General features: G+C 39.6%; 2 protein-coding genes across 4 annotated transcripts in view; one reads left to right on the top strand and one right to left on the bottom strand.

Annotated features, from left to right (window-relative positions):
* Positions 1–7,533, bottom strand: part of polr1d (RNA polymerase I and III subunit D) — a 35,212-nt gene extending 27,679 nt beyond the window's left edge. Inside the window, exon 1 of the mRNA XM_041194783.1 lies at positions 7,454–7,533. Within this exon, the coding sequence (XP_041050717.1) occupies positions 7,454–7,495 (42 nt within the window). The 5' untranslated portion in view covers positions 7,496–7,533. The remainder of the gene's footprint in view (positions 1–7,453) is intronic.
* A 279-nt stretch (positions 7,534–7,812) lies between these two features.
* On the top strand, positions 7,813–26,439 carry sybl1 (synaptobrevin-like 1). 3 transcript variants are annotated; one of them, XM_041195569.1, is made up of 8 exons: positions 7,813–7,923; positions 9,494–9,656; positions 10,907–10,964; positions 11,359–11,496; positions 13,041–13,131; positions 16,329–16,396; positions 21,971–22,063; positions 23,794–26,439. In XM_041195569.1, the coding sequence occupies exons 2-8, from the start codon at positions 9,511–9,513 to the stop codon at positions 23,860–23,862; spliced, it is 663 nt and encodes a 220-aa protein (XP_041051503.1). In that variant the 5' UTR covers positions 7,813–7,923; positions 9,494–9,510; the 3' UTR covers positions 23,863–26,439. The 3 variants fall into 3 exon arrangements, with proteins under 3 accessions (XP_041051503.1, XP_041051505.1, XP_041051504.1); XM_041195570.1 differs by having other exon boundaries at positions 7,889–8,004; XM_041195571.1 differs by lacking the exon at positions 21,971–22,063 and having other exon boundaries at positions 7,839–7,923.
* Positions 26,440–26,818: the final 379 nt, after the last annotated feature.

The raw sequence follows: 26,818 nt of genomic DNA, 5'->3' as shown, positions 1-26,818 counted from the left end.
TGAGAACAGTTTGTTTAGAGAATTCAAATCCTCATCACTGCCCACCTCTGTCTGGCCTTCTGTTTAGTTTTAGATTTGAAAAGCTGCACCCCATACTATAAAAACATGGATGCTCAGAACTCCTGAATTATCAGAGGCCATGAACATCTCTGTGGATGATTATGTTACAATTATGAAGTTTATCAGATGATGATGATGGTTTTGGACTATGTCTTTAATTTAGGGTAAAATGGGGTCATATGGCCTGTTCTGAAGTTTGCCTGAGAGCAAGCCTGGGTGGTTTGATTGTTAGAGATTAAAATGAGCTCAGATTATTTTACCAAGAAGAAGGTGCACAGTGTTAACGCTTGAAGACAATGGCAGCAGCCTGTATGCCAACAGCGGGGAGACTATGAGCGTCCAAGGTCCAGCAAAATGTTGAGAATGTCAGGCTGTAAACAGTTGTGCTTTGAACTGACCATTCATTTCCGAGATGAAAGAAAGTTGGGCTCTCAAGGATAACTAATCAGCATCTCTATCTGGATACAAGGCCCATGTGATTAATGTTGCCATGGTGATGGAAAGGGTACAGAGAAGCCATTGTCAGATCAGGTTACAGGTTTTCCTTAAACATCAATGAATATCACAGACAGGTTGATACATCAGGATCCCAGAGAGAGAGAGCAGCTAGAGGCCAAAAGCCTCTATGGTTCGCCGCACAGGAATACAGGTGGGAGCTCGCGTTCAGATTGGAAAGTTCAAATTTGTGTGGAATTAAAATGAGGTTGGAAGACTTGCCTAACTTTAGCTAGAGGGGACTGTCTCCACAAAAACTCACACTGTGAAAGACAGTTCTGGAGTTAAAGGATTCCAGGCTGGAAAAAGAAAAGGTTGGAAGTAAACCTTCAGGAGCTAAGGATCATTTTGGACTGATTCTGGGAGAATTGAATGTCCACATAAAGCAATGTATAGCTGATAGTGTTTTTTTTTTCGATTGTTAAAAGTTCTGTTCTGTGCTTTTATACAAGTTATCTACAAAAATAGTGTTAGTCGACAGTGCTTTTAGTCTGTTTGTTACAGTAAATGTCTGAAAACATAAAATCTTGTCCAGTCATCTGTTCAGCTATTAATTGGAAATCCAAATTTATTTTTAAAAGTTATAGGTCTTTACAGGGATAACACTATGATGAATCACTACATTAAAACCACATCTACATTACAATGCAGCATCTAATAGTGCCATTTGAGAATGTTCCCCACTCCTCAGCAGGCTTTCCCCAGTGGTCATGAACTCTCCAAGGTATTGCATTTTCTTAGGGATTCCAAAACTAACACCAGCACAGGAAAATAATATGCGAGAGGAAATACAATTTTCCTGTGGTCCTCACAGTGGGGACTCTGAGGAAGAGGTGCATGTGCGTTTTGCACTGAAGGCCTTCCTGACCTGCTAAAAAGCCACACAAAAATTGAGAGAGGTCGGGAAGGCATAGGAAAATTGTTTTCCCAGCAAAAAAAAGACTAAGTTCAACATTTCACGACCCAATTCACACCTCCATTAGGAAATGAAAATCCAGCCTATGGTGTTAAAATTTGCACAGATATCAAATTGGGGAGCATAGTTAATAAGGTGGAGGACTACATTAAGAGAGGAAGGAAATACAGGCTTGTAGCAAGACCAGATAAATGGCAAATGAAATTTAACAGAATGGTGTGAGGTGTTTAATTTTCGCAGGAGAAACGATGAGGCCTCGTATTCTTTGGAATAAATTAATTAGGGTATATGAGCAAAGCCAGCAGTGTTGTCCGAAAGAAATTGTTGACTAGTCACAGGTTTGCTAAACATAGTAGCCATATACTGTAATTTTAGTGGAAACGGCTTGATGCTCTCACAATGTAAAGAAAGATACACTTCATGTGCGTATGTTTACATATCAAACATCTATCACCATTCAGTAACCAAGGAAGCAAACCATTCAAGAAATGATGCTCAAACAATAATTTTATCTTGCTATTTTACCAACAAATGCGCAAAAAAAGATTACTAGGAAAGAGTGAGCAGGTTAGGACTCTTTTCTACGTGAAAGGTGTCTTTAAAATCATGAAAGGGTTCAAAAGGATGGATATAGAGAAACTTACTGGTTAGTCCACAACAAGCAGGGAATAAATACAAGATAGCCAGCAGCAGATAAAATAACAACTCACGGTTATTTTTTATTACAGAGAGTGGTAAGAATATGGAACTAACTGTCATATGGAATGGTTCAAACAAATAGTGCTGACGCATTTAAGGGGAAGCTTGATATATACATGAAGGAGACGGGAATAGAGTGGAAGGGATCATTGGAGAGGCAGGGGGAGGTTGGTGTGGAGTGTAAACCCCAGCAGAGAGCAGTAGGGTTGAGTGACTGTCTCTGTGCTGTAGATTCTATGTAATCCTCTTACATTGAACCTATTACTCTACATACAGTCCATACAGCGTACAGATTCTACATTATAGGATGACATAGAATATACTGCACAGAAACAAGTCATGCCAGAATTTATGCTGCACTCAAACCTCTTCCTATCTTTTCCCATCTAAATCTTGCTTCGAAACCCACTATTCCTTTCTCCCTCATATATTTGTCCAGCTACCCCTTAAATATATCTATGCTATCTACTTCAGCCATGTCATATGGTAGCAAGTTGCACATTCTCATTATTCTTTGGGTAAAGAAGTTTCTTCTGAATTCCCTATTGGATTTCTTAGTGACTTTCTTATGTTGATGGCTTCTTGTTATGCTCTTCCGCACAAGAGGAAACATTCTCTCCATGTTGCTGCAACCCCCGTAGTTTGGTACAATCTTGGCCAAGGCCTCCAAACTTGTTATAATCCAGTTAGGGACCAGTAAATTTTTTTTATTAGTGCAGACAAAATCTGAAATCCCAGTTACTTACTAAGAGAAAAAAGCCACAAGATTCCATGGTTTTAAACTGTTGTAAGGTTGTTTGGTGTCTCACTAAGAGGTCTGGAGGCTTGTATGGTTAAACATAAGCCGTAACTATATACATATCCTAGGTACTGCTATGCATGGGTACTGTCTCCATATCAGCTCCTTCCAGACTCTACGACATACAGCATAACATCATGTGGCTCTCTACATCACTATGTGGGCAGCACTGTTCTCCAGTCCCACATTAGCCCTTGGTCTGCCCAAACAACCTTATACTACATAAGTAAACAGAAGAAATGTTATTATACAAAAATTCACAAAGCAAACAATCAATACTTTTATGATTTAGGTTATCAGGTTTGCTTTGTCCAGCAAATGCTAGCTGCGCTCTTGAGATTAACACATTGGTTGGTGCTTAAAACAACATAGGCAAAGAAACTGATTAACTGACCAAACATTGGTGGTTTATTGGAACTAAGAACAGAACACTAACACAATGTATGCTTCTTCAATCACCTCCAGCTCTAGACTTCCTGTCACCCAAGTAGCCCACGCTGTATAGCGATTGGTCAATACAGTCACGTGGTCAGTTAACTACATTCTCTTAAAGGCACACTGCACTCCACTTTTCCACAAATACTCTATCTTATATTCCGACACAGAATTATCAAGAGGTAAACATGAATTAACAAGCAAATTGTGGTTGAACACAGCACAAATTTCTCAGCAACCCACCCAGATGACAATCATCACTCTGAGTTACAAAAATACCTTAAAGACTCTGTCTTCCTCATGAAGGATTTCAGCTCTTCTTCTTCCAAGAGCAAGTCTAATCCCCAACTGACAGCAGCTCTACTCTGCCAGAGTTCCACAGATACAATCCTCACCCAAAAGGCACACTTCCAGAAGTCTCTCAAATCTGCTCCCAGGTCCAGCCTTCTTGGTCTCTTTTCCAGCTAAGCTGACCTACTACCGAGTCTACATCCCCTGTGTTGGCCAGGCTACACTCCAGTGTCTAAACACTGGCAGAGACCCAGAGACCCATTTGCTCAGCCACCCTGCTGCCAACAACCGCTTCTGGGCTTGCCTGAGCCCCAACTCTTAGCAGCATGGAGCTAGCAACACCTTCCAGCACTTCTTGAGAACCAGCCCCTCAGCAGTACAGAGCTAATGGCAGCAATTCAGCTGCATGGAGCCAACTCTCCTCTCCATCTGCTCCCGACTCACTGTTCACTAACTGCTGTTCACCAATCTGCCCTGTTATTACCTCCAAAAAGGGTTTTGCCCCATGTTCTGAGGCAGAATTTAAAGTATCAACCCTTTCTGTACACTAGTGCACATTCTGTAAACCAAATGTTACAATCGCCAGTCAACCAAAGGTCACTCCCCACAAGCATGAAATTACAAAAAATTACTGACAAAAGAAATCCAAATATTGATTCCTTTAAGGTTTATTTAAAGTCATCCCTTCAGCCTTCTTCCCCACCCCCCCCCCCCCAAGAGAAAGGAGACCCAGCCTGTTAATCCTGTCCAGATATGTATACCCACCCATTTCTAGTATCAGCCTTAAATATCTTCTCTGCACCCAAGTTTCACTACATCCTTTCATTTCATGGCAACCAGAACTGCACACAGTACTCTAAGGTTCAATACAGGTATAGCAGAACTTCCCTACTTTTCAATTCTTTCTATCCCTCTGGTTAAAAAAAGTTTAGTGCTTGGTTTGCTTTTTTGTGGCCTTGCTAACCCATGGTACAAGTTTTAGTGTACTTCAAGATCCCTCTTTTCCCCCTATCCCACCTAGACTTGCATCTTCCAAGTAATAAGTGATATCTCTACTCTTTCTACCAAAATCTTCTACCTTATATTTATCTGTGTTGAACCTTATTTGCCAAGTCTGCAAATTATTAATAGATTTCTGTAATCTGTTGCAGTCCTCCTCCGTATTGACTATACCCCATCCCCCCCAACTTGGTGTCTTCTGTAAATTTAGAAATTATGTTTTTGATTCCAAAGTCTAAATTGGTAATGTAAATTGTGAACAGCAGTGGTCCCAGCACCAATCCTTGGGGAACACCACTTCCCAGCATCTGCCACTCTGAATAATTACCCTTTTTTCCCATTCTCTACTTTCTGTCTTGAAATCAGCTAGCAATCCAATCTGCCACTTGTCCGCCACTCCACATTCTCTGACATTATTCATTAAATGAATCTATTAAGGGACATGTTATCGAAGGCTTTTTAAAAATCCAGATAAATTCATCGTTATCAGTCCCTCAAAATGAGGATGACATCTGTCAGGCTTCATAATTTGTATGTCCTCAGGTGACTCAGCAGAGCCAATCCTGGAGCCACAGGTCTTTGGGCAGAGGAGGCAAGAGTTGCCCAGAGGGAAAGGGATTCTCAAGATGGGGTTCTGCTCTCCCTCAGTATGCTTTCATCACTTCTCTGCAGCACAGTTTATGTGATCAGTTTCTGACTGTATTGCAGTTTGTTGGATGAGGTACCACCACAAAGTTAGCATCAAGTTCCTCCACATACCAATGTCAATTTGTCAATGAGGCCTTTAAAGTGTTCATAAAACATTTTCTCTTTCCTCCTTGTGATTAGGTGCCATCCTTAATTGTGAAAAGAGAATGTGTTTCAGAAACCGATTATTTGGCATGTAGATGCAATATCCAGACCAGCAGAACCAATTTCACACGATCATGATTGCTGGAGGAATTGGCTTCAGTGAGGATGCTGGAGTTTGTTCGCCTGTCTACCCGCTTGAATTTGAGTATCCTGCAGAGGCACTCCTGGTTGAAATTCTCCAGTGCCCAGAGTTGCCTTTGGTAGATAACCCAAGTCTCACTGCCATGTAGAAGGGTGGTGACAACAATAGCATTGTAAACCAAGGCCTTTCTGCTCTTATGGAGATCTCTATTGTCGAAGACCTGGTTGCATAATTTTTGGAAGGCTGCACTGGTACAGCTGATTCTGTGCTGGATCTCCTCTTCGATGAGGACCTTTTGAGAATGGAAGCTGTCAAGATATAGGAAGCATACAATGACATCTAAAGTCTCCCCATCAATAACAATATTTAAAGATGTAGGTGCTTGTATGGGGGAGGGCTGGTTGAGGATTTTGGTTTTGCTGATGTTGAGTGAGAGACCCAACCTTTTCGTATGCAGAGTTGAAGAGGTTGAGGGTGGTCTAAAGGTCACTTGCAGTGTAGACCACCACTGCACAGTTGTCAGCATATTGTAAACCATGGATAAGCTGGAGGGTCACCTTAGCATTAGCTCTCAGCCTGTTGAGATATAAAAGCTTCCCATCGAGTCAAAACTCAATCATGACCCCTTGCGGAAGTTGGTCACGAATTAGCTCCATGACCAGGTTGTGCAGATAGTGAAGAGAGTTGGCGCGTTAACACAGCCTTGCTTGACGCCCATCAAGATACGAAAGGTCTCAGTCTCTAATCTGTTACAAAGCACAGTTGCTGTCATACCATCATTCAGGAGACACAGGATAGTAACAAATTTTGCTCTGGAGGACTTTCCAAATGACTTCATTATTGAAGGAATCAAAGGCCTTTGACAGATGAATTAAGGCCAAGTAGTGCTCTTTCCTTTGTTCCCGACACTTTTTTTGGATTTGTTGAGTGACAAACATCATACTGTGGTTCCCTGGATGGCTGGAAACCACATTGGGTATCTGGAAGTATGCCTTCACTGACAGATAGAAGATGGATCAGGTAGATTCATGTGAGAATCATCCCCACAGTGGACAGAAGGGATACAGTTCCCACAAATTGATTCATCACCCTTCTTGAAAAGAGAAACAAAGATGACATTGTGAAATTCTGAAGGTAGTACTTCTTCCCAGATTTTTGTAAAAAGATATCAGAGTTTCAGTGAGTGCTTGTGACCACCATCTTTATAAATCTCTGCAGAAATGTTGTCCAGATCACACACCTTGTTATTCATTATTTGATGAAGCCTTTTGTATTTTAGCAAATATTGGCAGTATACCCAAATTTAATCTCTCTAGCTGTTGAGGGATTGTTTTGATGAATTTGTCAGATACTGTGAACTCCCAATTGAGAAAGTTCTAGTCATGCTCCTTCCAACAGTCTGGGATGGTTGCATCCTCTTTGAGAAGAGTATTGCTCAGAGAAAGAAGGAGCCACTGCTTTGTCATGGACAACTGCATAGCGTTGGATTCCATTCGCCTTCTCTACCCGCCACTTATTCCTGGTGACTAGTGTTATTCTTTGAGCTTCGATTTGAGCAGTAAATATTCCTCTAGATTCTGCTGTGCCTTAGGGTGTATGCCTTGAAGGCAGCTGGTAATCCATTCTGCTCCTTGTCACCTGACTCCACATTCTCTGACCTTATTCATTGGTTGATTATGGAGCACCTTATCGAAGGCCTTTTGAAAATCCAGATAAATTATCTTTACTGCATTATCATTGTCTACTCTATCACCTCAAAAACTTCAATAAGGTCGATCCAACAAGAGCACCGGATTCTGCCACTGAATCAATACCTTATACTCACCACTTCCAGTACAGGTTTCTTTGCCCCCTCGGCCGTTGCCATGCTCACGCTGTTGCTCTCAGGCTCGAGCTGAACCGCAGTCGGCGGCGCACTGATTGTACGTCACTCTGCACGGGATGCTGGGAGTTGTAGTCTCCTTTGGGCCCAATGCGCCTGCGTTGTCTCGAAGAACCTCTCCAAATAATCATGGGACAGCTGCATTGGAAAATAAACTTTCCGCATTCTTGAAACAAAAGTTTCTTTTGGGCCACTTTCTCTGTCTAAGGCGGCTCCGGTCAATGTCCACCACCGGTTCCCGGCCCAAACTACATTTCCCATAATTCCAGGATTATTCTGCGCAAGCGCAGTGTGTAAAGACGGGCCATGCCGGTATGCGCTTGCGTGATGAGCAGTGTTCAGCTGACCGGAAGTGTGTGGAGAAGGAGCTGTTTGAGGACAACAAGGCCTCGGACAGGAGGAGGCTCAGGGAGGTAGGTAGCCCAGGTTGGATGGGAGATAGTCCCGGCTAACTGGTGTTGTCAGTAGGACTTCAGCCAAGTGGAATAGTAGGTGTAAGTTTTTCCTTTCTGTCTACTTTCACAGTGAAAATATCTAATGTTGCAGTCGAGCTTCCAATTTGGGGAATGTTTCTTTAGCATGCAGACTCAGGTGCAGCTGGTGTCATTAAGTAATTGAGTGGAGATTCCACTCAGCTGCTGATCGTTCCCAAATTACATCATTTATTTCATTTGTTGTAAAACCTACCACCAAACTAACGGACAAGCTAACTGCATATTGCGAAATGCGGATGGTTGTTTATCAAAGAAGCTGGCACTCGAAAGCGCAGTCAGTTGAAAGATCTTCAAACTCGACTTTGAAACTTGCGGTGTGTTGCGAAGAGCCTTTAGAACTGAATAAGACGAAAGTGAATTACTGATTGTTATAGGTCTGTCACTGTAGTTGGGAGTATTTTGTATAATTACAGTGACTTTGGTTTTAGTGGAAATATGCTACGTAAACCTAATGACTTCGCTGGGGAAGGGTGAGAGAAGATTAGATTTGTATTGTTGTCCCTATTTTCTATAACTTATTTTTACCTTGAATTTATACTTTAGCACTTACAATTTGGTATTAGGGCAACATAGAACATAATGCTGTGACGGATAGGTACCTTTCTTTTGGGCAAATGTTGAGTGTATATGTTGAAATTAATTATATTTTAGAATAATTAAGGCAAACTTTAATTTAATCCATTTCTAGACCAACATTACTTAGAACAAGCTCTTTAAAATTGATACTGTCAGTAAAGGAGTCTTGGTCAAAGTAAAATGTATTTAAAGCCCTTCAGTGCTTTACAATAACAGAATTACCTGGAAAAACTCAGCAGGTCTGGCAGCATCGGTGGAGAAAAGAGTTGACGTTTCGAGTCCTCATGACCCTTCAACAGAACCCTTCAATGTTTTGCTGTTCTGATCTCTAACAACCTTCTGACTCTACAATTCTCTCTTTCTCAAACTTTCTATCTCTTGTTTTTAAACCTCATTTGTACTCTCCTCCCTTTACTTGTCATTTCAGCTATGCCTTTAGCTATCTAACTCTAGACTTCTGCCCTACGCTCCCCAGCCTCTCCACTTCCCTCTTTTCCCCCCTTAAGAACCTCCTTAAAACATACCCTTGATTAAAATTTTGACAATCCCTCCTTATATCGCTTATTTGGCATCCATTTTTTTGTTTAAAGTTTTGTCTGAGGTGGTTTGCGATTTTTTTCTATGTTTGTGTATGTTGATGTGCATCAAGTTTGTTGAGATATTCCTGTTTGGTCTGGAAGTATTATTGTTCAATAGTGTGCATTTTGTATTCCAGTTTGTTTTTGCTGCATGTGCAATGTTTTAAGTCTGACTGTTCAATTATTTACTCGCCTCCTCGATAGACATTGAGAGGCAAGTTTAAATCAAGCCTCATTCATTGAGATGTGAATGTAGAACTCTGATCGTACAATGAGAGTATTTATTCTGAAGTCCAGTGGCTGCATATTAACTGCAAAGTAATTTTGTTTTGTAGCACCTTTTGGAGGAGCCATGGCTATCTTGTTTGCAGTAGTTGCAAGAGGCACTACCATACTTGCAAAGAATGCCTGGTGTGGAGGGAATTTTTTGGAAGTGACTGAACAGATACTATCAAAGATTCCATCAGAAAATAATAAATTGACCTATTCCCATGGAAAGTAAGTGCCAAAATCTTGGGTCTGTAATTGTGTAAGTACTAGGTTCAGCAATATGATTATATATGGAAAGACTGTTCAGATAGTGAATTATTCTTTCTATATTTGTTAGACTTTTTCTTCTATGTGAACACTTAGTTCTACAGAAATTTATTTTCCTGTAAGCTAACCTCAGTGTGACCCTAGACTAGGATTATTTTTTCTCATTTTTATGTTTACTAAGATTGATCTTGTTTTCACATCTTCACACTCTTTGGAGAATATTTTGAAGTAGTGGAATGATTTGCTACTATGAAAAAATGCACATTGCTTACTAATGTGAGGAATTTAATACTTCTAGGCACCTGTCACAGTCTGAGGTTATGACAGCTGTTGGATGCAAAGTAAAGTTGTCTCGACTCTGCTTCGTAGTATTTTAGCATTAGGAAAACACCCCTGTTGTACCAAGATAACATTTTCCATATCGGCTTACCTGTGGCCTTTCAGTAAGAATGCCATGTTCCTCCTGAACTTGTCAAATGAATTTGGGCTCATTATATAGGAATATGGTAGGAGAGACTTTCATCCAGGCAACCAGAACTGAGTTTGAGCTCAGACCCAAAGGAGAAGGGATAATGCATGGTATGCACCACTAAATCCTACTTAAACTTTATAACTTTGTTTTAAAGCATCTTAAATGTTCTATAGCTTGAAAGTGTATGGTAAAACTCAATTGTTATAATAACCAATTGCTAATATGTAACAGAGGTGGGAATCTGCATAAATTTGAGCAAGCCTGCCTGTATTTTGTGCATTTGTGGCTTTTACTAGAGCTTTTCATTATAGGTGTAGTGTTTTCTAATCCCTTTCAATGTCACAACATTGTACCGCGTTCCTTCCCAGCTTACATCTGGTCTGTCACCAAGTCTTCCATATTTAGAAAATTATCTGCTTTATTGTTACCACCACCTGTACCTTACATTATCTGATCAGTTTTTCTAATGCATGCCCTCATTGGCCACCTCCATCTGGAATCAACTTCATTTATTCAAATTCAGTATCGGCAGTTTCCTCCTGTACTGAGTTCTACAAACTCATGATTCTCCCCTTAACCGCTCTACTGGTTCCTTGTGCCCAGTGAATCAATTTACAAATCTGGCCACATATCTTACATGGTTAGTCTCAGAACATGCTAGAATCATTGCTAAATTAATACTATAAACTGTTCCGCCTAACCAGCTTTTGCATATTATCCAATTTTTTCTTCTCCACAGTTACTTATTTCATTATATTTGTCAAGAGAGGATAATATACCTGTGTATCACAGATGATGTAAGTATGAAATCTAAACAGGTAACCTTGGGAAATTGGTAGCATGTGGTTAAACGTGGTGTGAAGACTTACACATTGAGTTTGTTTTTAATGAACAGTTTTTTAAAATTAAGTTACATTGACAGCTTTCTTTACATGTTATAAGAGTACACTTTATAGCAGATCATCTAGATTTCAGTCTCTAGGCATTTCAAGTCTTCTGACTGATTTGTAATGGTCATGTTAGGGAGAAGAAGGGGAAGGCTAGTATCAGTTCCTGCTGAGGAAAGCTCATGTGGACGCTTGTTCTTGTGTCTTTCATGCTACACATATGCGGTCCTATGAAACTTAGATTTTTATCTCAAATGCTAGAACTTCATTTAATTAGTTGAAATTGTTCTGTTTCACATTTCAGGATTTTGAACGATCACGAGCATTTACCTTTCTAAATGAAATAAAGAGGAGATTTCAAACCACATATGGTTCAAGGGCACAAACCGCACTGCCTTATGCAATGAACAGTGAATTTTCCAGTGTGTTGGCTGCACAAATGGTGAGTGTGTGGCACCTTTCAATTTCATATGTAAGTGATACATAGAAACTGTGAAAAGACAGTTGTGTTCCATCTGAGAAACAAGTTCCTTCTTGATTTGAAAGACTGGGCAGTTTGTTCTTCACGTACCAGTTAAAACAAAAAAAAATGCAGAGAGGCTGGTCATATCGTCCCATTTGTTTTTTGACTTCCCTTCATCCTGTCTTGTCCAACTTTGTGTTTCACTACTCTTTGACAAAAGGAGAATTGTTTTGATTTCTTGTATGCCTCAGTTCAAACAGTATCTTTTGCCTCTATTCCAAAAGTTATGAGTAACATACTTGCGGCTTGGTACAGGACTTTTATTTTGTATTGTAATCACTCCCTTTACCTCCCTACCTGCCCCCTCAACAGAATAGATTTAACTATTAGCTTTTGAATATTTTGATGACCTGATTCTTGTAATCACCCCTCTAGGTATGGTAGCTAAAGTCACCACTCAACACAGTGCTAAGCTATGTTTACTAGACGGCTCCAAGTTCCATTCTGCCCATATTGTGTTAGCTGATCCCAGCTATGGCAGTCGGTGAAGATCTAAAATTGCCTCCACATCTGGGAAGGGAGACAATGATCTCGGTTCCCAGGTTCTTGAATGGTATCCATTGATAACCCTTGTGTAGAATATGTGCACAAGTGAGGGAAAAAACCATGATTGACTGATGCTCCACATAGTTGAATATCGTGCCCAGATGTGGAGGAAAGGACCAGAGATTGCCTGGCATAGTATAACTGGACCAGAAGAGTATGTGCCTTCAGGAGGAAATCTGTTCTGAATACGTTACCTCTATTTTAAGTCTAGTAACTCATGTCATTACTGCTTTATATAAGGTCTGTTGATCATATGTTTTAGTCAAATAGTATAGTCATGTTCTGTGTACACTATATAAATGGGATGCCATAAACTAATGAAGATGAGAATTTTGAGGTGTAGGATGATAAATAAGGGAGAGTTGTGTGAGGAACAGTTGGCATTAATAGAACAAGAAAAATGCTTGTGATTCCAAACACATGGTATACAATTTAGTTGTTCATTGAGCTGAAAAATAGCTGATTATTGACTCTTGTAGTCTCTGTACTTAAAGCTTGCTTAGTTTTAGCAAATGGTCTTGAATTAAGACACTAACTCTGAAGTTGTGAATTTGCTCATTGACCCTAAAGTGTAATAATTGAAATCATTTATGTAAGCTTATTGTAACAATGTAGGTATGAGAATTTAAAATTTGTCACTATTGAATGTTACTGATCCACTATGTAAGTGTGCATCCAGTACACTGAACAAATTTATACAACTACTCCGGATTTTTATGTTTAAAAAAAATAAATAATTCTTGAGTATAAGGAACAAGGGGACAGGACGATATGTTGATGCTGAGTTCAAATTCTAGGCTAGCAGTCACTCAACCTCTTTGTAATTGTGTGCCTGAATAAGCAACTTGAATGAAGACTATATGGATGTCATGTGGATTTTAAATAGAGAATTTTGAACTTGCCACATATGATTTCAGAAATACTTGTCAGAAAACAGGAACTCAGAACGTATCTCAGAGACTCAAGCACAAGTAGATGAGTTAAAAGGAATCATGGTCCGAAATATTGGTACGTATGAAAATGGAGATGTATATGGCACTCAATTTTTGAAAAACTAGTCTTCTCTGTTTGAGTTGTTGCACACCAAGTTTTCTCAGCCTGACTATTTTATAACTAACCACTAAGATTTGTGATAACAGCTCATTGAAATACACCAGCACCCCTGCCCCAAGGGAGCTGTACAACTTATCAAGTGGTGAGTTGATCACCTGATAATACCAGTCTACAATTTGATGGTCAAATGTTGCATTAGTATATCAGTTGTTATTGTTTTTGTACCATTGCATGTTTCTAGTGATTGTGAATCTGTGAAATCTTGTATGATTAAAATCTTCAAAGAAAAACACTTCCCTGTTCACGCTGATGTTTTTGACTTAAATAAACAAAAATACAAAATGCTGGGAGCACTTAGCAGGTCAGGCAGTATCTCCACAGAGAGGAAGGTACGATTAACATTTCAAATTGATGACATTTCATCTGTTCAACCTGAAATTTTAACCCTCTCTCCAGATGCAGCCTGACCCAAGTGTTTATTTCCAGTATTTTGTTATTTCGGATTTATAACATCTGTATTTTGCTTTTAAGTTTAATTTTTAAGTACTTTTAATCCTTTAACATTCATAGGAACTGGGCAGTAGTGCGTGCCACAGATGTTAATATTCACAGGAATTAGTGATTTGTGCAAAGTGAAGTGGTATTTGTATTATCACAGAATTGTTATAGTGCAGAAGGAGGCCACACAGCCCATTGTGTCTGCACCGGCTCTCCAACAATTCAAGAGTGCTATTCCCTCTCCTTCCCATAACCCTGCACGTTCTTCCTTTTTCAGATAACAATCTAATTCCCTTTTGAATGCCTTGATTGAACCTGCCTCCATCACACCCAGGTAGTGCATTCCAGACCTTAACCACTCACTGCATGACAAACATTTTTCCTCATGTCACTTTAATTCTTTTGCCAATTATTTTAAATCTATGCCCTCTTTCTCAATCCTTTCATGAGTGGGAACAGTCTGTCTACTCTGTCCAGACCCCTCATGATTTTGAATACTTGTATCAAATCTCTTCTCAGCCTTAATCAGTATTAATGTGAGGCTGAGAGATCTATGACAGTAGTTGCAAGATTGAAACCATTTTCTTTACTATTGCATCATTTTATTAGAGTAATTCTTAAAATACATTTGAAAGACTTTTAGTCTTTCGTCCATATCTGTCACAAATGGCACATGACTTCTCTGGGCATCCCTAACATGATTCGTTTGAAGAAAAATAAGTAAATATGGAAAAGGAGCTAATTGAGCTTACTAATTATCTTTGTGTTATTGCTTATTTTCCAAGTTCAACAAGTAGATACCTGCCTAGTTTCCTCTTATTATACAACATTGATCCAACATATTTTCCAACTTCTCTTCCATCCTATCCTTGTTTAATCTCCCCTTTCATATAAACTGTCCTGCCCATGACCAGCCCCTCAATTTTGCCATATCTTGTGACCTCTTTGCTCTTGATCTAGGAGGCTGTCTCCTCTGGTTTTTGTTTAGAGACCCTCCCTCACCTTTCACAAACCCAAACATCTATCCCAGTGAGAACCTCCATCAGTGAATGCCTTCATTCACTCATGAATTTGCCACTCCTTTTCAGATTGTTCGCTCAATACTTTAATACTGTTAACTACTCTGTTCACTCAAAATGCCTTTCGCTTCATTCCAACAAATTATCTCTTACCCTTGCTATTTTCTCTGCTGTGGTCCCCATCTTCTCTCAATTCTTCATGGTTAGGCTTGTCTTGGCTGTTAAGTGCTACTGTGCCTCTTACTCCAAGATGATCCTAAAGGGGAAGGACAATATTATAGCTCCCTTTCTGCATGTTGAAACATTAACTTATGCTCTTTTCCCCTACCTCTATGCTTTTCCCTTTCAAAGCCAAGTGCATATTTTTGCTATTGAAACCATCTGTACTCTATCTGCCTTTCCTTCCTCTCTCCAATCCTCCTGACCTACCTTTTCCTATCTAAATTCTCCTATCACTATGCAATTTCTCTTCAATTTATTCCTCCTCCCTTCTCAGCTCATCTCTTCTGAGATTTATCTCCTGTTCCCTTGATCTTCCACATTGAACTTGTGATGATTCAACTATGCTTGCTGAATCAATTAATTTCAGGAACATCTCCCTTTTATAACCCAGAGTATTCACCCAATCTTCTTAGGCCTACCCTCGTGCATCCCTGTGGTCCAATTAGCATGTCACTAAGATCTTCCATCACTAAGGCCCTCAAATGTGTTATGGTCCAGCCCCATCTGTGTCTCAAACTCCGGTTTGATCATTTCCCAGTTTCTGTCCTGCTTAGTGCACCAAGATTACCCTTGTCATATTATCTCTCTGACCTGTCCACAGCATTTAATAAATTTGACCACCACTTGCTCCTCCTGTGTTGCCCAACACCGTGGGGCTGAGATAGAATTGTTCCACTTCTACATATCCAAACTCAACCAACATATTTCCTGCAATGTCGTCATCCACTTTATCCAGAGATGAATCCCACAACGCCACCCCTGCAAGGGCCTATACTCTTCCTCTTATTTTTGATCCCCATTGATCTGTTTAACACAATTCTGTTTCAAATCTAACCTCGTACATCACCAAGAACCTCTGCAAATTTCATCCCACTTCACCCTTTAACTTGCCCCTGCTGCCACTGAAATTCTTGTGCATACTTTTATTGACTCTCGATTCTTGTATCCAAGTCCTCTTGCTGGCTCCTATTTCCACCTGCCACTGCGCCACTTCTTCCCCCCAACCCACACAATGTAAGGTACAATTTTTCAAAATGTGCCCGTAATCACTCCCATACCTAAGGCACACTCCTACCCTTACTGGCTCTGCTTTCCAGCAGCATATTAAATTTTAAATCCCTCCGCTACTTCACCTTGTATCCTGTCCTGCACTCTTCAAAATTCCCCTGCCACTGCCTCCCCTTCCCCACCCTCAGCACTGACTAACCAAGTTAGGAACTGTGGGATGTTTCCTATGTTAAAGGCAATTTTTTTTAAATTAGTTTTGAAAACTGTTAGCATAAACATCTTGCTGCAAACTATGCACTGGGCAATAGTAGAATCTGAAATCTGTTAACTGATTTCATAAATAGCCTGAAATGTTGTTGCTTTGACTTCTTTGTGACATGACCTGGCAACTTTTCCAATCAATAGATTTGGTGGCACAAAGAGGAGAAAAGTTAGAGCTGTTGATCGACAAAACTGAGAACTTAGTGGATTCTGTGAGTATCAAGTGCCTTTCTTACAACTTGCAGAAAAATACAAAGCAAACATTTGAATTTCAGGATGATTTGACTCGGAAAAGAACATTCTAAAACTGGGTGAATTCCGTCCAATATTTATTGTTGAGAGGGTGGGTGGGGGGGTGTGTAATATTCAGGGAGCCCATTAATGGGTGGGAGCCTCTTCTGAATTTTCAATATAGGTTGATGTTCAGTTCCTCAGTAAAAGTTACTCCTTGTTCTCTGATCACCTCCAAAAATAATATTTTGCGTAGAACAGGGAAAATTATAATGACATCCCTCTTTATGGCCCCTCTCCATTCTGTGTGCTGCTGTCAAAGGAATGAGATGAACTTGTGCCTCTTAAGGTACCTAGAATTGCCTCAAGGTGACTTCACCTCCTCTTTTCCACCCCCCACCCCAAAAATCCATGGAGGCAGCCAATAACTGAAGGTATAAACACATTAGTTTTCCATTCTGACTACAAATCTTCCCCCACACTCTGGGAAGTTTTTGTCAGAAATCAAATCATGTACTGAGATTTCAAGCAATAGCATATCCTATCTGTATAAATACTAGATTTTTTTTTGTTCATGGGATGTGGGCATTGCTGGCTAAGCCAGCATTAATTGCCCTGTTCAGAGAGCATTTAAGAACTTATTGCCTTTTTTGAAATATTTTGAAGTGCAGTCTTGTTCTGGAAATGGGAGTTGTGGAGTGAGAAAACAGTTTGAGACTGCAAGTATGTCTGTTGTATTATTTGAGTTGTTTCTTTATTTTTCCCCTCTCCTTGAGTGTCAGCCAAGGCTCAGTGGGCAGCATGCTCATCTGAATCACATGATTCTGGATTCAGGTCCCAGTCCAGGGCTTGAGGACAAAAATCAGAGCTGACACTCTAGTGCAGTACTGAGAGAACACTGCACTGTCAGAGGTGCTGTCTCTTGGGTGACACGTTAAACTGAGGCCTGCTCGAGTGGATATAACAGATCCCATGGCACATTTTGAAGTTACTCCTCGTGTCCTGACCAGTATTTAATCCCTCAATTAACAGCACAAAAACAGATTATCTGTCTGGTTATTATCACATTGTTATTTGTGAGCTTGTTATTCTGATATTGGTGCCCCCTTTGCCCCGTTTCCTACTTTATGAACATACAAATTGGAGCAGGAGTAGGCCTCTCGAGCCTGCTCCGCCATTCAATAGGATCATGGCTGACCTGAATGAAACCTGAACCTCATATATTCCTGCTTACCCCCGATAACCTTTCGCCTCCTTATTAATCAAGAATCTATTTATCCTTAAAAATATTCAGACTTTGCTTCCACTGCCTTTTGAGGAAGAGCGTTTCAAAGACACGCGACCCTCTGAGAAAAAATTTCTCCTCACCTGTCTTAACTGAGCGACCCCTTATTTTTTAAACAGTGACCCCTAGTTCTCGATTATCCCACAAGAGGAAACATCCTGTCCACATCCACCCTATCGAGACCTCTCAGGATCTTTAAAAGTTTCAATTACATCCCCTCTTATTCTTCTGAATTCCAGTGGATACAAGCCTAACCTGTCCAGCCTTTCCTCGTATGACAACCTGCCCATTCCTGGTATTAGTCTAGTAAACCTTATCTGAACTGCTAACGCACCTACATCTTTCTTTACATAAGGAGACCAATACTGTACACACAAGACATAAGAAATAGGAACAGGAGTAGACCATTTGGCTCCTCGAGCCTGCTCTGCCATTCAATAAGATCATGGCTGATCTCCTAGTGTTTCGATTTCCACATTCCCATCTAATCCCAATAACCTTTGATTCCCTTGCCTAACAAGAATCCATCTACCTCTGCCTTAAAAAATATTCAATGACCCGCCTCCACCACTTTGAGGCAGAGAATTCCAAATTGTCTCAACCCTCAGAGAAATTTCTCCTCATATGTCCTAAAAGGGCAACCCCTAATTTTAAAACAGTGCCCCCTAGTTCTGGACTCACCCACAAGAGAAAACATCCTTTCGATGTCTACCTTGTCAAGACAATTCAGGTTCTTGTATACTTCAGTCAAATCACCCCTCACTTTTCTAAGCTCCAGTGGAAACAAGCCCAGTCTGTCCAACCTTTGCTCATAAGGCACTAGTATACCTAGATCCCTCTGCACCTCAGAATTATGCAGCCATTTTCCATTTAAGTAGTACTCTGCTTTTTTGTTCTTCCTACCAAAGTGAATGACTTCACATTTTCCCACACCAAACTCTATTTGCCAGATCTTTGCCCACTCACTCAACCTATCTATATTCATGTGCAACCTTCTCACATCCTCTTCACAACATACTTTCCTACCTATCTTTGTGTCATCTGCAAATTTAGCTGCCATGTCTTCACTCCCCTCATCTAAGTCATTGATGTAAATCGTAAAAAGTTGAGACCCCAGTACAGATCCCTGTGCGACTCCACTCGCCACATCCTGCCAATTAGAAAAAGACCCATTTATGCATACTTTCTGCCAGCCAGTTAATCCTCTAACCATGCTAATATGTTACCCCCACACCATATGCTTTTATTTTCCATAATAATCTTTGTGGCACCTTATCAAATGCCTTCTGGAAATCCAAGTACAGAATGTCTACAGGCTCCCCTTTATCCACTGCGCATGTTACTCCTTGAAAAAAACTCCAATAAATTGGTTGAACATTATTTTCCTTTCACAAAGCCATGCTGACTCTTCCCAATTGCCTTGAGCTCTAAGTGCCCAGCTATAACTTCCTTAAGAGCGATTCTAATAACTTCCCTACAACAGACGCCTAGCTAACTGGCCATTAGTTTCCTGTTTTCTGCCTCCCTTGAATAGGGATTATATTTGCTACTTTCCAATCTGATGGAACTTTCCAGAATCTAGCAAATTTTAGAAAATTAATGCCAGCACATTGACCACCTCATTAGCCACCTCTTTTAAGACCTTAGGATGTAGTCCATCTGGACCCGGAGACTTGCCTGCAGCTCCATCAATTTGCTCAGTACCATTTCCCTAGTGATTTCAATTTCACCAAGTTACTTTTTCCCATTCACCACCTGATTTGCAGATATTACTGGAATGTTTTTTGTATCCTTTATAGTGAACACAAGCAAAATATTTGTTCATTTCTTCCACTATTTCCTTATTATCTACTATTAACTCCGCTCTCACCCTAGAGGACCAACACTCGCTTTAGTTTTTTCCTTTTAGTACCTGTAGAAACTCTTGCTATCCATTTTTACACTTCTAGCTAGCTTCCTCTCGTATTAATTTCTTTCTCCTGATTAACCTTTTAGCCATTCTGTGCTGTTTTTATAAACTGTCCAATCATCTGTCCTGCCACTCATCTTTGCAGAATTGTATGCTTTTTCCATAAGTTTGATGCTTTCCTTAACTACTTTAGTTAACCATAGATGGTGGGTCCTCTGCTTGGAATTTTTCTTTATAGTAGGAATGTACTTATTCTGAAAATTCTGAAATATCCGCTTAAATGTCTGCCACTGCTTCTCTATTGATCTATCCTCTAGCCTAGTCTCCCAGTTCACTTCATCTAGCTCAGCTTTCATCCCCACATAGTTGCCCTTATTTAATTTTAAGATACTAGTCTTAGACCCACTCTTCTCCCTTTTCAAACTGGATGTAAAATTCAATCATATTGTGGTCGCTGCTACCTAGCGGTGTCTTTACTCTGAGGTCATTAAATAACCCTATCACTTTACGCAATACCAAGTCTAATATAACCTCACTCATTGGTTCCAGAACATGCTGCTCTAAGAAACTATCTCAAAAGCATTCTAAGAACTCCTCATCCAGGCTACTGCTGCCAATCTGATTTTTCCAGTTTGTGTAGATTAAAATCACCCATAATCATTGCCGTCCCTTTATCTTAAGCACACAATATATTCTCTTGAATACTTTGTCCTACACTGTGGCTACTGTTAGGGGGCCTGTAGACCACTCCCACTAATGACTTTCCCCCCTACTATTCCTCATCTCCACCCAAACCAATTCTACGTCCTAATCTCCTGAACCAAGGTCATCTCTAACTATTGCACCAATGCCCTCTTTGATTAATAGTGCTATTCCTCCACCTTTACCTAGCTTTCTAATACTTCAGATGTGGTCTCGCCAATGCCCTGTACAACTGAAGCTTAACTCCCCACTCTTGTAATCAACTCCCCTGTAAATAAGTGATAATCTTCTATTAGCTCTCTTAATTAACTGCTGTACCTGCATCCTAACCTTTTGCGATTCATGCACTAGGACACCCAGATACCTCTGAATATGAGCTCTGGAATTACTCACCATTTAGATAATCTTTTTCTTCCTACCAAAATGAACAATTTCACATTTGCCCACATATTTCATTTGCCAGATCTTTGCCCACTCGCTTAACCCATCTATGTCACTTTGTAGCCTCCTTACATCCACTTCACAATTTACTTTCCTACCTATCTTTGTGTTGTCAACAAATTTAGCAACCATTCCTTTGGTTCCTTCATCCAAATCATTGATATAACTTGTAAAATGTTGAGGCCCCAGCACTGATCCCTGTGACACACCACTCGTCACATTCTGCCAACCAGAAAAAGACCCATTTATGCCAATGCTCTGCTTCCTTTTAGCTAGCCAATCTTCTATCCATGCCAATATGTTACCCCCAACCCATGAGCTTTTATCTTCCGCAGTAACCTTTGATGTGGCACTTTAGTGCTTTCTGGAAATATAAATACAGTACATCCACTGGTTCACCTTTATCTACAGTGCATGTGACACCTTCAAAGAACTCCAATAAATTGGTTAAACATGATTTCCCTTCAACAAAACCATGTTGACCTGTCTGCCTTGAATTTTTCTAAGTGCTCTGCTATAACTTCTGTCATTTTCCCACGATAGATGTTAGGCTACTGGTCTGTAGTGTCCTGCTTTCTGTCTCCCTCCCTCCTTGAATAAAGGAGTTACATTTTCTATTTTCCAATCTAATGGAACCTTCCCTAAATCTAGGGGATTTTGGAAAATTAAACCAATACATCAACTATCTCACTAGCCACTTCTTTCAAGACCTTGGGGTGAAGTCCATCTGGACCTGGGGATTTGTCGGCCTGCAGCCCCAACAATTTGATTAATACCACTTCGCTGGTGATTGTAATTTCCCAGAGTTCCTCCCTCCCTTCCATTTCCTGATTTATAGCTATGTTACTTGTGTCTTTTATAGTGAAGACCAAAGCAAACTACCCGTTTAATTCATCTGCCATCTCCCTACTTTCCATTATCAATTCCTCAAACACATTTTACAACAGTTGACTGCACATCATAAAGCACTTCATTGGCTTTAAAACGCATTAAGACATCCAGTGATTGTGAAATGTGCTTAAATACAAGCATTTACTTTTCAATATGTTCATTTTATTGGCTTGCCTTTGGTTTTTCAAGCACTAAAAGAAGGTAGTGAATGGAGAACATCCCTGACCCCACCCCATCTCAACTGCTTCCCTCAAAGCATTCATGTTACATTTTTTTCTGCTTTGTTTGGAATCAAAAATCAAGTGTAGCTTTTATTTGTTTTTGTAGTCAGTCACATTTAAAACCACCAGTAGAAACCTGGCCAGAGCGATGTGTATGAAAAACCTCAAGCTTACAATCATTATTGCCATTGTAGCGATCGTAAGTATATTTCTCTGTTCTTTGTAATGTGGATGCCTTTAAGGTTTACAAAAGCATGTTAATGAACTCTCCCATATTGGACAATGCTTTTCTGCTCAGAAATTCATTTGTACAAAAGTCCTATCTGGGGCCCTGTACATGACGTGTAGCAAATAAGATTTAAAATGGCTGTTCAGCTGCATTACAAATCTGCTAATGTGTCCTTCCTCTTTAACTTGCAAAAGAGATTGAGTTACTGATGGAGAAAATGGAGTGAATTTAATTTTGATAAGCAGTGATAGGTTCACCATTTCCCGATTTCCACAATTATCAAATGACCCTAATCAAGGAAGAAACCTGTACTCAAGTCAGTTTCCATTAATCAAAAGTGCTGCATTGACTGTTCAGCCATTCTGGATTTCCTGAGGTCATGTAATATATGAATCATTGCAAATTTTGTGGCTCAATCCAATATTTACTGGATATGGGAAAGTCAGATCTCCACTGAAGAGCCTCATTCAAAATTTTTGGGTGGTGAAGGGCAGGTGGAGATTTAAATAAGAGCTAACTCACATTGAATCACAGAGTGCAGAAGAGGCCCATCGAGTCTGCACTGACATGTGAGAAACATCTGACCTACCTACCTAATCCCATTTACCAGCACTTGGCCCATAGCCTTGAATGTTATGACGTGCCAAGTGCTCATCCAGGTACTTTTTTAAAGGATGTGAGGCAACCCGCCTCCACCACCCTCCCAGGCAGCGCATTCCAGACCATCACCACCCTCAGGGTAAGAACGTTTTTCCTCACACCCCCACTAAACCTCCTGCCCCTCACCTTGAACTTGGGCCCCCTTGTGACTGACCCTTCAACTGGTCAAAAGACTGCTTGCTCCAAGTGAAAACCTCTGCAATCCCTCCTTGGCAAATGCTAAAGTTAGTTTATATATGACTCCTCATGTGTTTGCAGACTTGCAAAAAGTGATATTTTCCCGTTTTTAATTAGAGCCTTATTTCCTTGATGTGCTAAATGGAGTGGGTTGATGAAAATAAGCAAGAAAAGTGCCCAAAGGAATATTAATATTTACCACTATCAAATTTCCAAAGAAGTTTTGAAATGTGTTCTTGCTGATAGTGAAAGCTCTTTAAATTTAGTGCTAAACCACTTAAATGCTAGTCAAGGGCCTATTCAAAATGTTGGGCTTTCCTCAAGATGTAATCCATATTGGTTGCATTTTTCAAACTACAACTGAAACTAAAGAGCATTAGAAAAAAATCAAAGATAAGAAAAGGACCTTCAGCTCATCAAGCTTGTCAGCTCTTGGCCTAATATTTAGCTCTTCAAAGAACTGCCGATTCACACTGATCGCTAATGGTAGAAACAACCAGTGGTTAACAGAAAGGCTTTTTTAAACTAATCAAGTTCTTTATCGGAGACTTTTCATTAGGGGAAAAGTGCATTTCAGAAAGACAGACACCAGACTCGGTAGTAAAATAATGCAAGAATTTCACAAATTATTAGTGTTGTGGAACCTCACTATTTGTATTGAAGTTACACAATCCTATGGCTTCCAAGTATACAATTTGTTTCTACTTGACATGTAATGTTGGCACATGCTTTCATGCTTGGTCTTTTCTCTCCAGTGTGCGGCTAAGTATATTGTTTAGTGAAGATGGTAGGGTGGGTGGAGGAGAAAGAAACCTGCTATATAATTCTGCTTTGTATTACCAACTAAATACCTTGTGTTGCAGGTTGTCATTTACATCATTGTGTCAGCAGCATGTGGAGGTCTCTCATGGCCAAGTTGCATCAAGAAATGAGTAGGAGCCATAGTTCTATTCGTTGGAAGGAATAATGAAGAAATCTAGTTTTAACCACTGGCACAAGGATTTCATTGGAGATCTGCGTGTAATATTTCATCTTTTCTGCCTCCAGATACCATGCATTGAAAGGCTATAGTTTCTGCTTGCCTTATTTCAGACATTTTTATACTTTCATATTAATTGAAGGAGTTACTGCATTACAACTGAAATACAAAACCATATTTTATTCGCATATTCAGTGATTGTGAAATAATTGTTCTAAACTTTTTAAAATTAATATAGTGCATTATTCTGAGTGACTTGAATCAACCTGTTGAGCACTTTCTAAAATTGTGTGCAGGGATACTTTCCTGTCGTCATTCCTTTAGAGTAGCACTAAGTCAATTGTGATTACCTTCCTTTTCTCTTCAGTGCCCCCTCTTACCCCCAGTAAAATCTGAATAATGCAACATGCTGAGTTATCTGAGTGGAAACAGATAATAAAACCACTGCTTCCTCTGATCCGCCCAGGAATGTTCTATCCACCTCTTGATGCAAATTGGGGAACAGTAATGATAAATTGCTCCATTTTACATCAGTTTGGAAAGTGTATGAGTGTTGCATATCTTCAGAACTGAGACACAGTATTAAGCAAAAGTAGAGATATGTGGAAAGAAGCCGTAATGAATGGAAATCCTTACTGGACCAATGTATAAATGTAAATAAGTTTATTATGCCAGTCATGTGGCCAGTATTTATGTACAGTACATCCCAGCAAACAAATCATAAATGTGCTACAAATACCATGGTGAACCCAAATGGTAACGCTGCTGTATGTAGAGCTTTTGTTAGCCAAACTTCTTTGTATATTTTTTTTATGGTTCATTGTATTTGTACAGCTTTGATCCCTTTGCAGATAGAATGAGTGTCAGCTTAAATGTTTGAGTTTTTTTATAAAACTGCACCGACTTTTTTGAGCAGCCTCTAGGATGCAGTTTCTAAGCATGTTTTCTGGACCCAGAGGCAGCAAGCTTTTAAAGTCATAAAACCTTAAATTCCTGTATTATGTGGATTTGGGTTCTTCAGTGGATGGAGATTACGCAGGGATTCATGGTTTCATGATGTGTTTTTTAAAAAAAAGTCGCACTGCCTTTTCATGTCTGAGATCTGGATTTACATCCATTTCAAGAAAAATGAAGGTCATCCCTCTCTTCACCTCCCAATCTTTCTGCTATGAATGCTTCTCAAATATGAGATATTGATTTGTATCTAGCTCAGCTCCATGAGAGAGAACTAGTAAAGCTCCTAGCTAGTGTGTGCTTAGACCGTTTGTTCAATTCCTAGTACTTATATTGATACTATGAATGAATCTCGAGTGCAAGAAAATGTTTTTCATTTGATTTGTGTCGCCAAACACTTGGGTCATAGTTGTGCCAATTGTTGGATAAAATGCTGTGCAGAATGATTCCTATTAATCACTTGGTCCATTAGGTAAGAGAAATGTAGCATTTATACTGTCTTCTATCAGTACTGGATTAACAAGATGGGAGGGTAATATCAAAGTACCAACCTGTGATTATAAACATTATTTCTTTAAGAGCTGTTGTCAAGCATAAATCATAGCCTGTTGGTAACTGGGTTCTCACAGTTGGAGCTAAAACACTGCTGTTTTTCACAAATGTGTTACACTTGTATTTTAGTTCTATATTTTAATAGCAAATCTGTTAATGAACACCCACTTCTAAAGAATCTGCTCAATGGGCTGTCATTAGTGTTCCAACTTACGTTTGTGCTATCACATCCTTGCCTTAACAAGCACAAATTTACAGAAGGAGGGCTTTGAGTTAGCATGTGATTTCTGAAGCAAATGTTATTTAGTGACTTATATTTATTTTTATCAAGACTTATGCTTGGGTTCCTTTGTGTTCTCTTCATACTTGGCATCTCAAGCAATTGTGTAGATGAAAGCAACCCTAGATGTTATAAAAGCTGTCCTTTTTTAATTAACAGGGTAATAGTCCTAGCTCACTGGTACATCCCATGCCCCATTTTACTGATATGCTCACACTCTTCACCATAACACTTTCCAATAGACTCAGAGGATGTGTATTCAAATCACTGTCCAAGTTTTAAAACTGCTTAAATTGGAAATGTATTAAATAAAATCATAGAATCTTGCTCTTGTTAAAATGTGTTAATCACAATTGTAATGTATAAATTGTGGCTGTGTATAAGAAGCTTTCGCTCTTGTACTTTGCATTATATTGAATGGTAAAATAAATTGTTTAAACATAGAACTTCATGTGCATTGAATTTCAAAACATTTTATTTGTTTTGATAATTGGTGCTGTACAGCATTTTAAATGTAAGCATTTGTGAAGCTACGGACATAGCCCCATCTGGACTCAATTCTCCAGAGAGGGTTGGTGAGTGTTGTCCAAATCTTTGAGATTATTTTATTACACATAGCCACATTTGTATTGATATTAGTTATTACTGTCTTTTTAATTTTATTTGTAATGTACAGAGATTGAGGTACTTCATTAACATTAGCCAATGATATTTTATGTATTAAATGTCAAGCTTACAGAAGGATTTAATGCCTCTATAATATTGCATTTATCTTGTGGTTGCTACTTTCCTAATGACAATTGTTTGCTTGAAGATCAATTGCTACTGGGGGGAAAAGGTATTGTGCTCCACTTTCACCTCTGATTTCGATTAAATTGGATTACACAATTAGGCAACGTACCACTGGAAGAGTTTTTTTAAAAATTGATTAAGGGTCCATGGACATCAGGTAGTCTCCCCTAATGGTTGTTGCCGTGTGAGCATTAATTATTGCAGACCATTTGGGGTGTTTGAATTTCTTTCAGAATATAAGCTTTTATGTTAAATAATCCAACTTTAATTGATACAATTTCTCTCCACGCTCCCTATATAGTTTATCCCCAACATGTCCTCTTCCTCGTAT

This window comes from Carcharodon carcharias, chromosome 9 (assembly GCF_017639515.1).
Source record: "Carcharodon carcharias isolate sCarCar2 chromosome 9, sCarCar2.pri, whole genome shotgun sequence".
Classification (NCBI taxonomy): domain Eukaryota; kingdom Metazoa; phylum Chordata; class Chondrichthyes; order Lamniformes; family Lamnidae; genus Carcharodon; species Carcharodon carcharias.
Note: the sequence above shows the minus strand (reverse complement) of the source record. Positions and strands in the feature narration are given on the sequence as shown.

What these genes read in the sequence shown, in the direction of transcription:
- sybl1 (XM_041195569.1), top strand. Translation starts at nt 9,511, where the DNA reads ATGGCTATCTTGTTTGCAGTAGTTGCAAGAGGCACTACCATACTTGCA. An exon ending in TTGACCTATTCCCATGGAAA is followed by an intron (nt 9,657 to 10,906) that starts GTAAGTGCCAAA and finishes TCTTCTCCACAG; the next exon opens with TTACTTATTTCATTATATTT. An exon ending in AATCATGGTCCGAAATATTG is followed by an intron (nt 13,132 to 16,328) that starts GTACGTATGAAA and finishes TCCAATCAATAG; the next exon opens with ATTTGGTGGCACAAAGAGGA.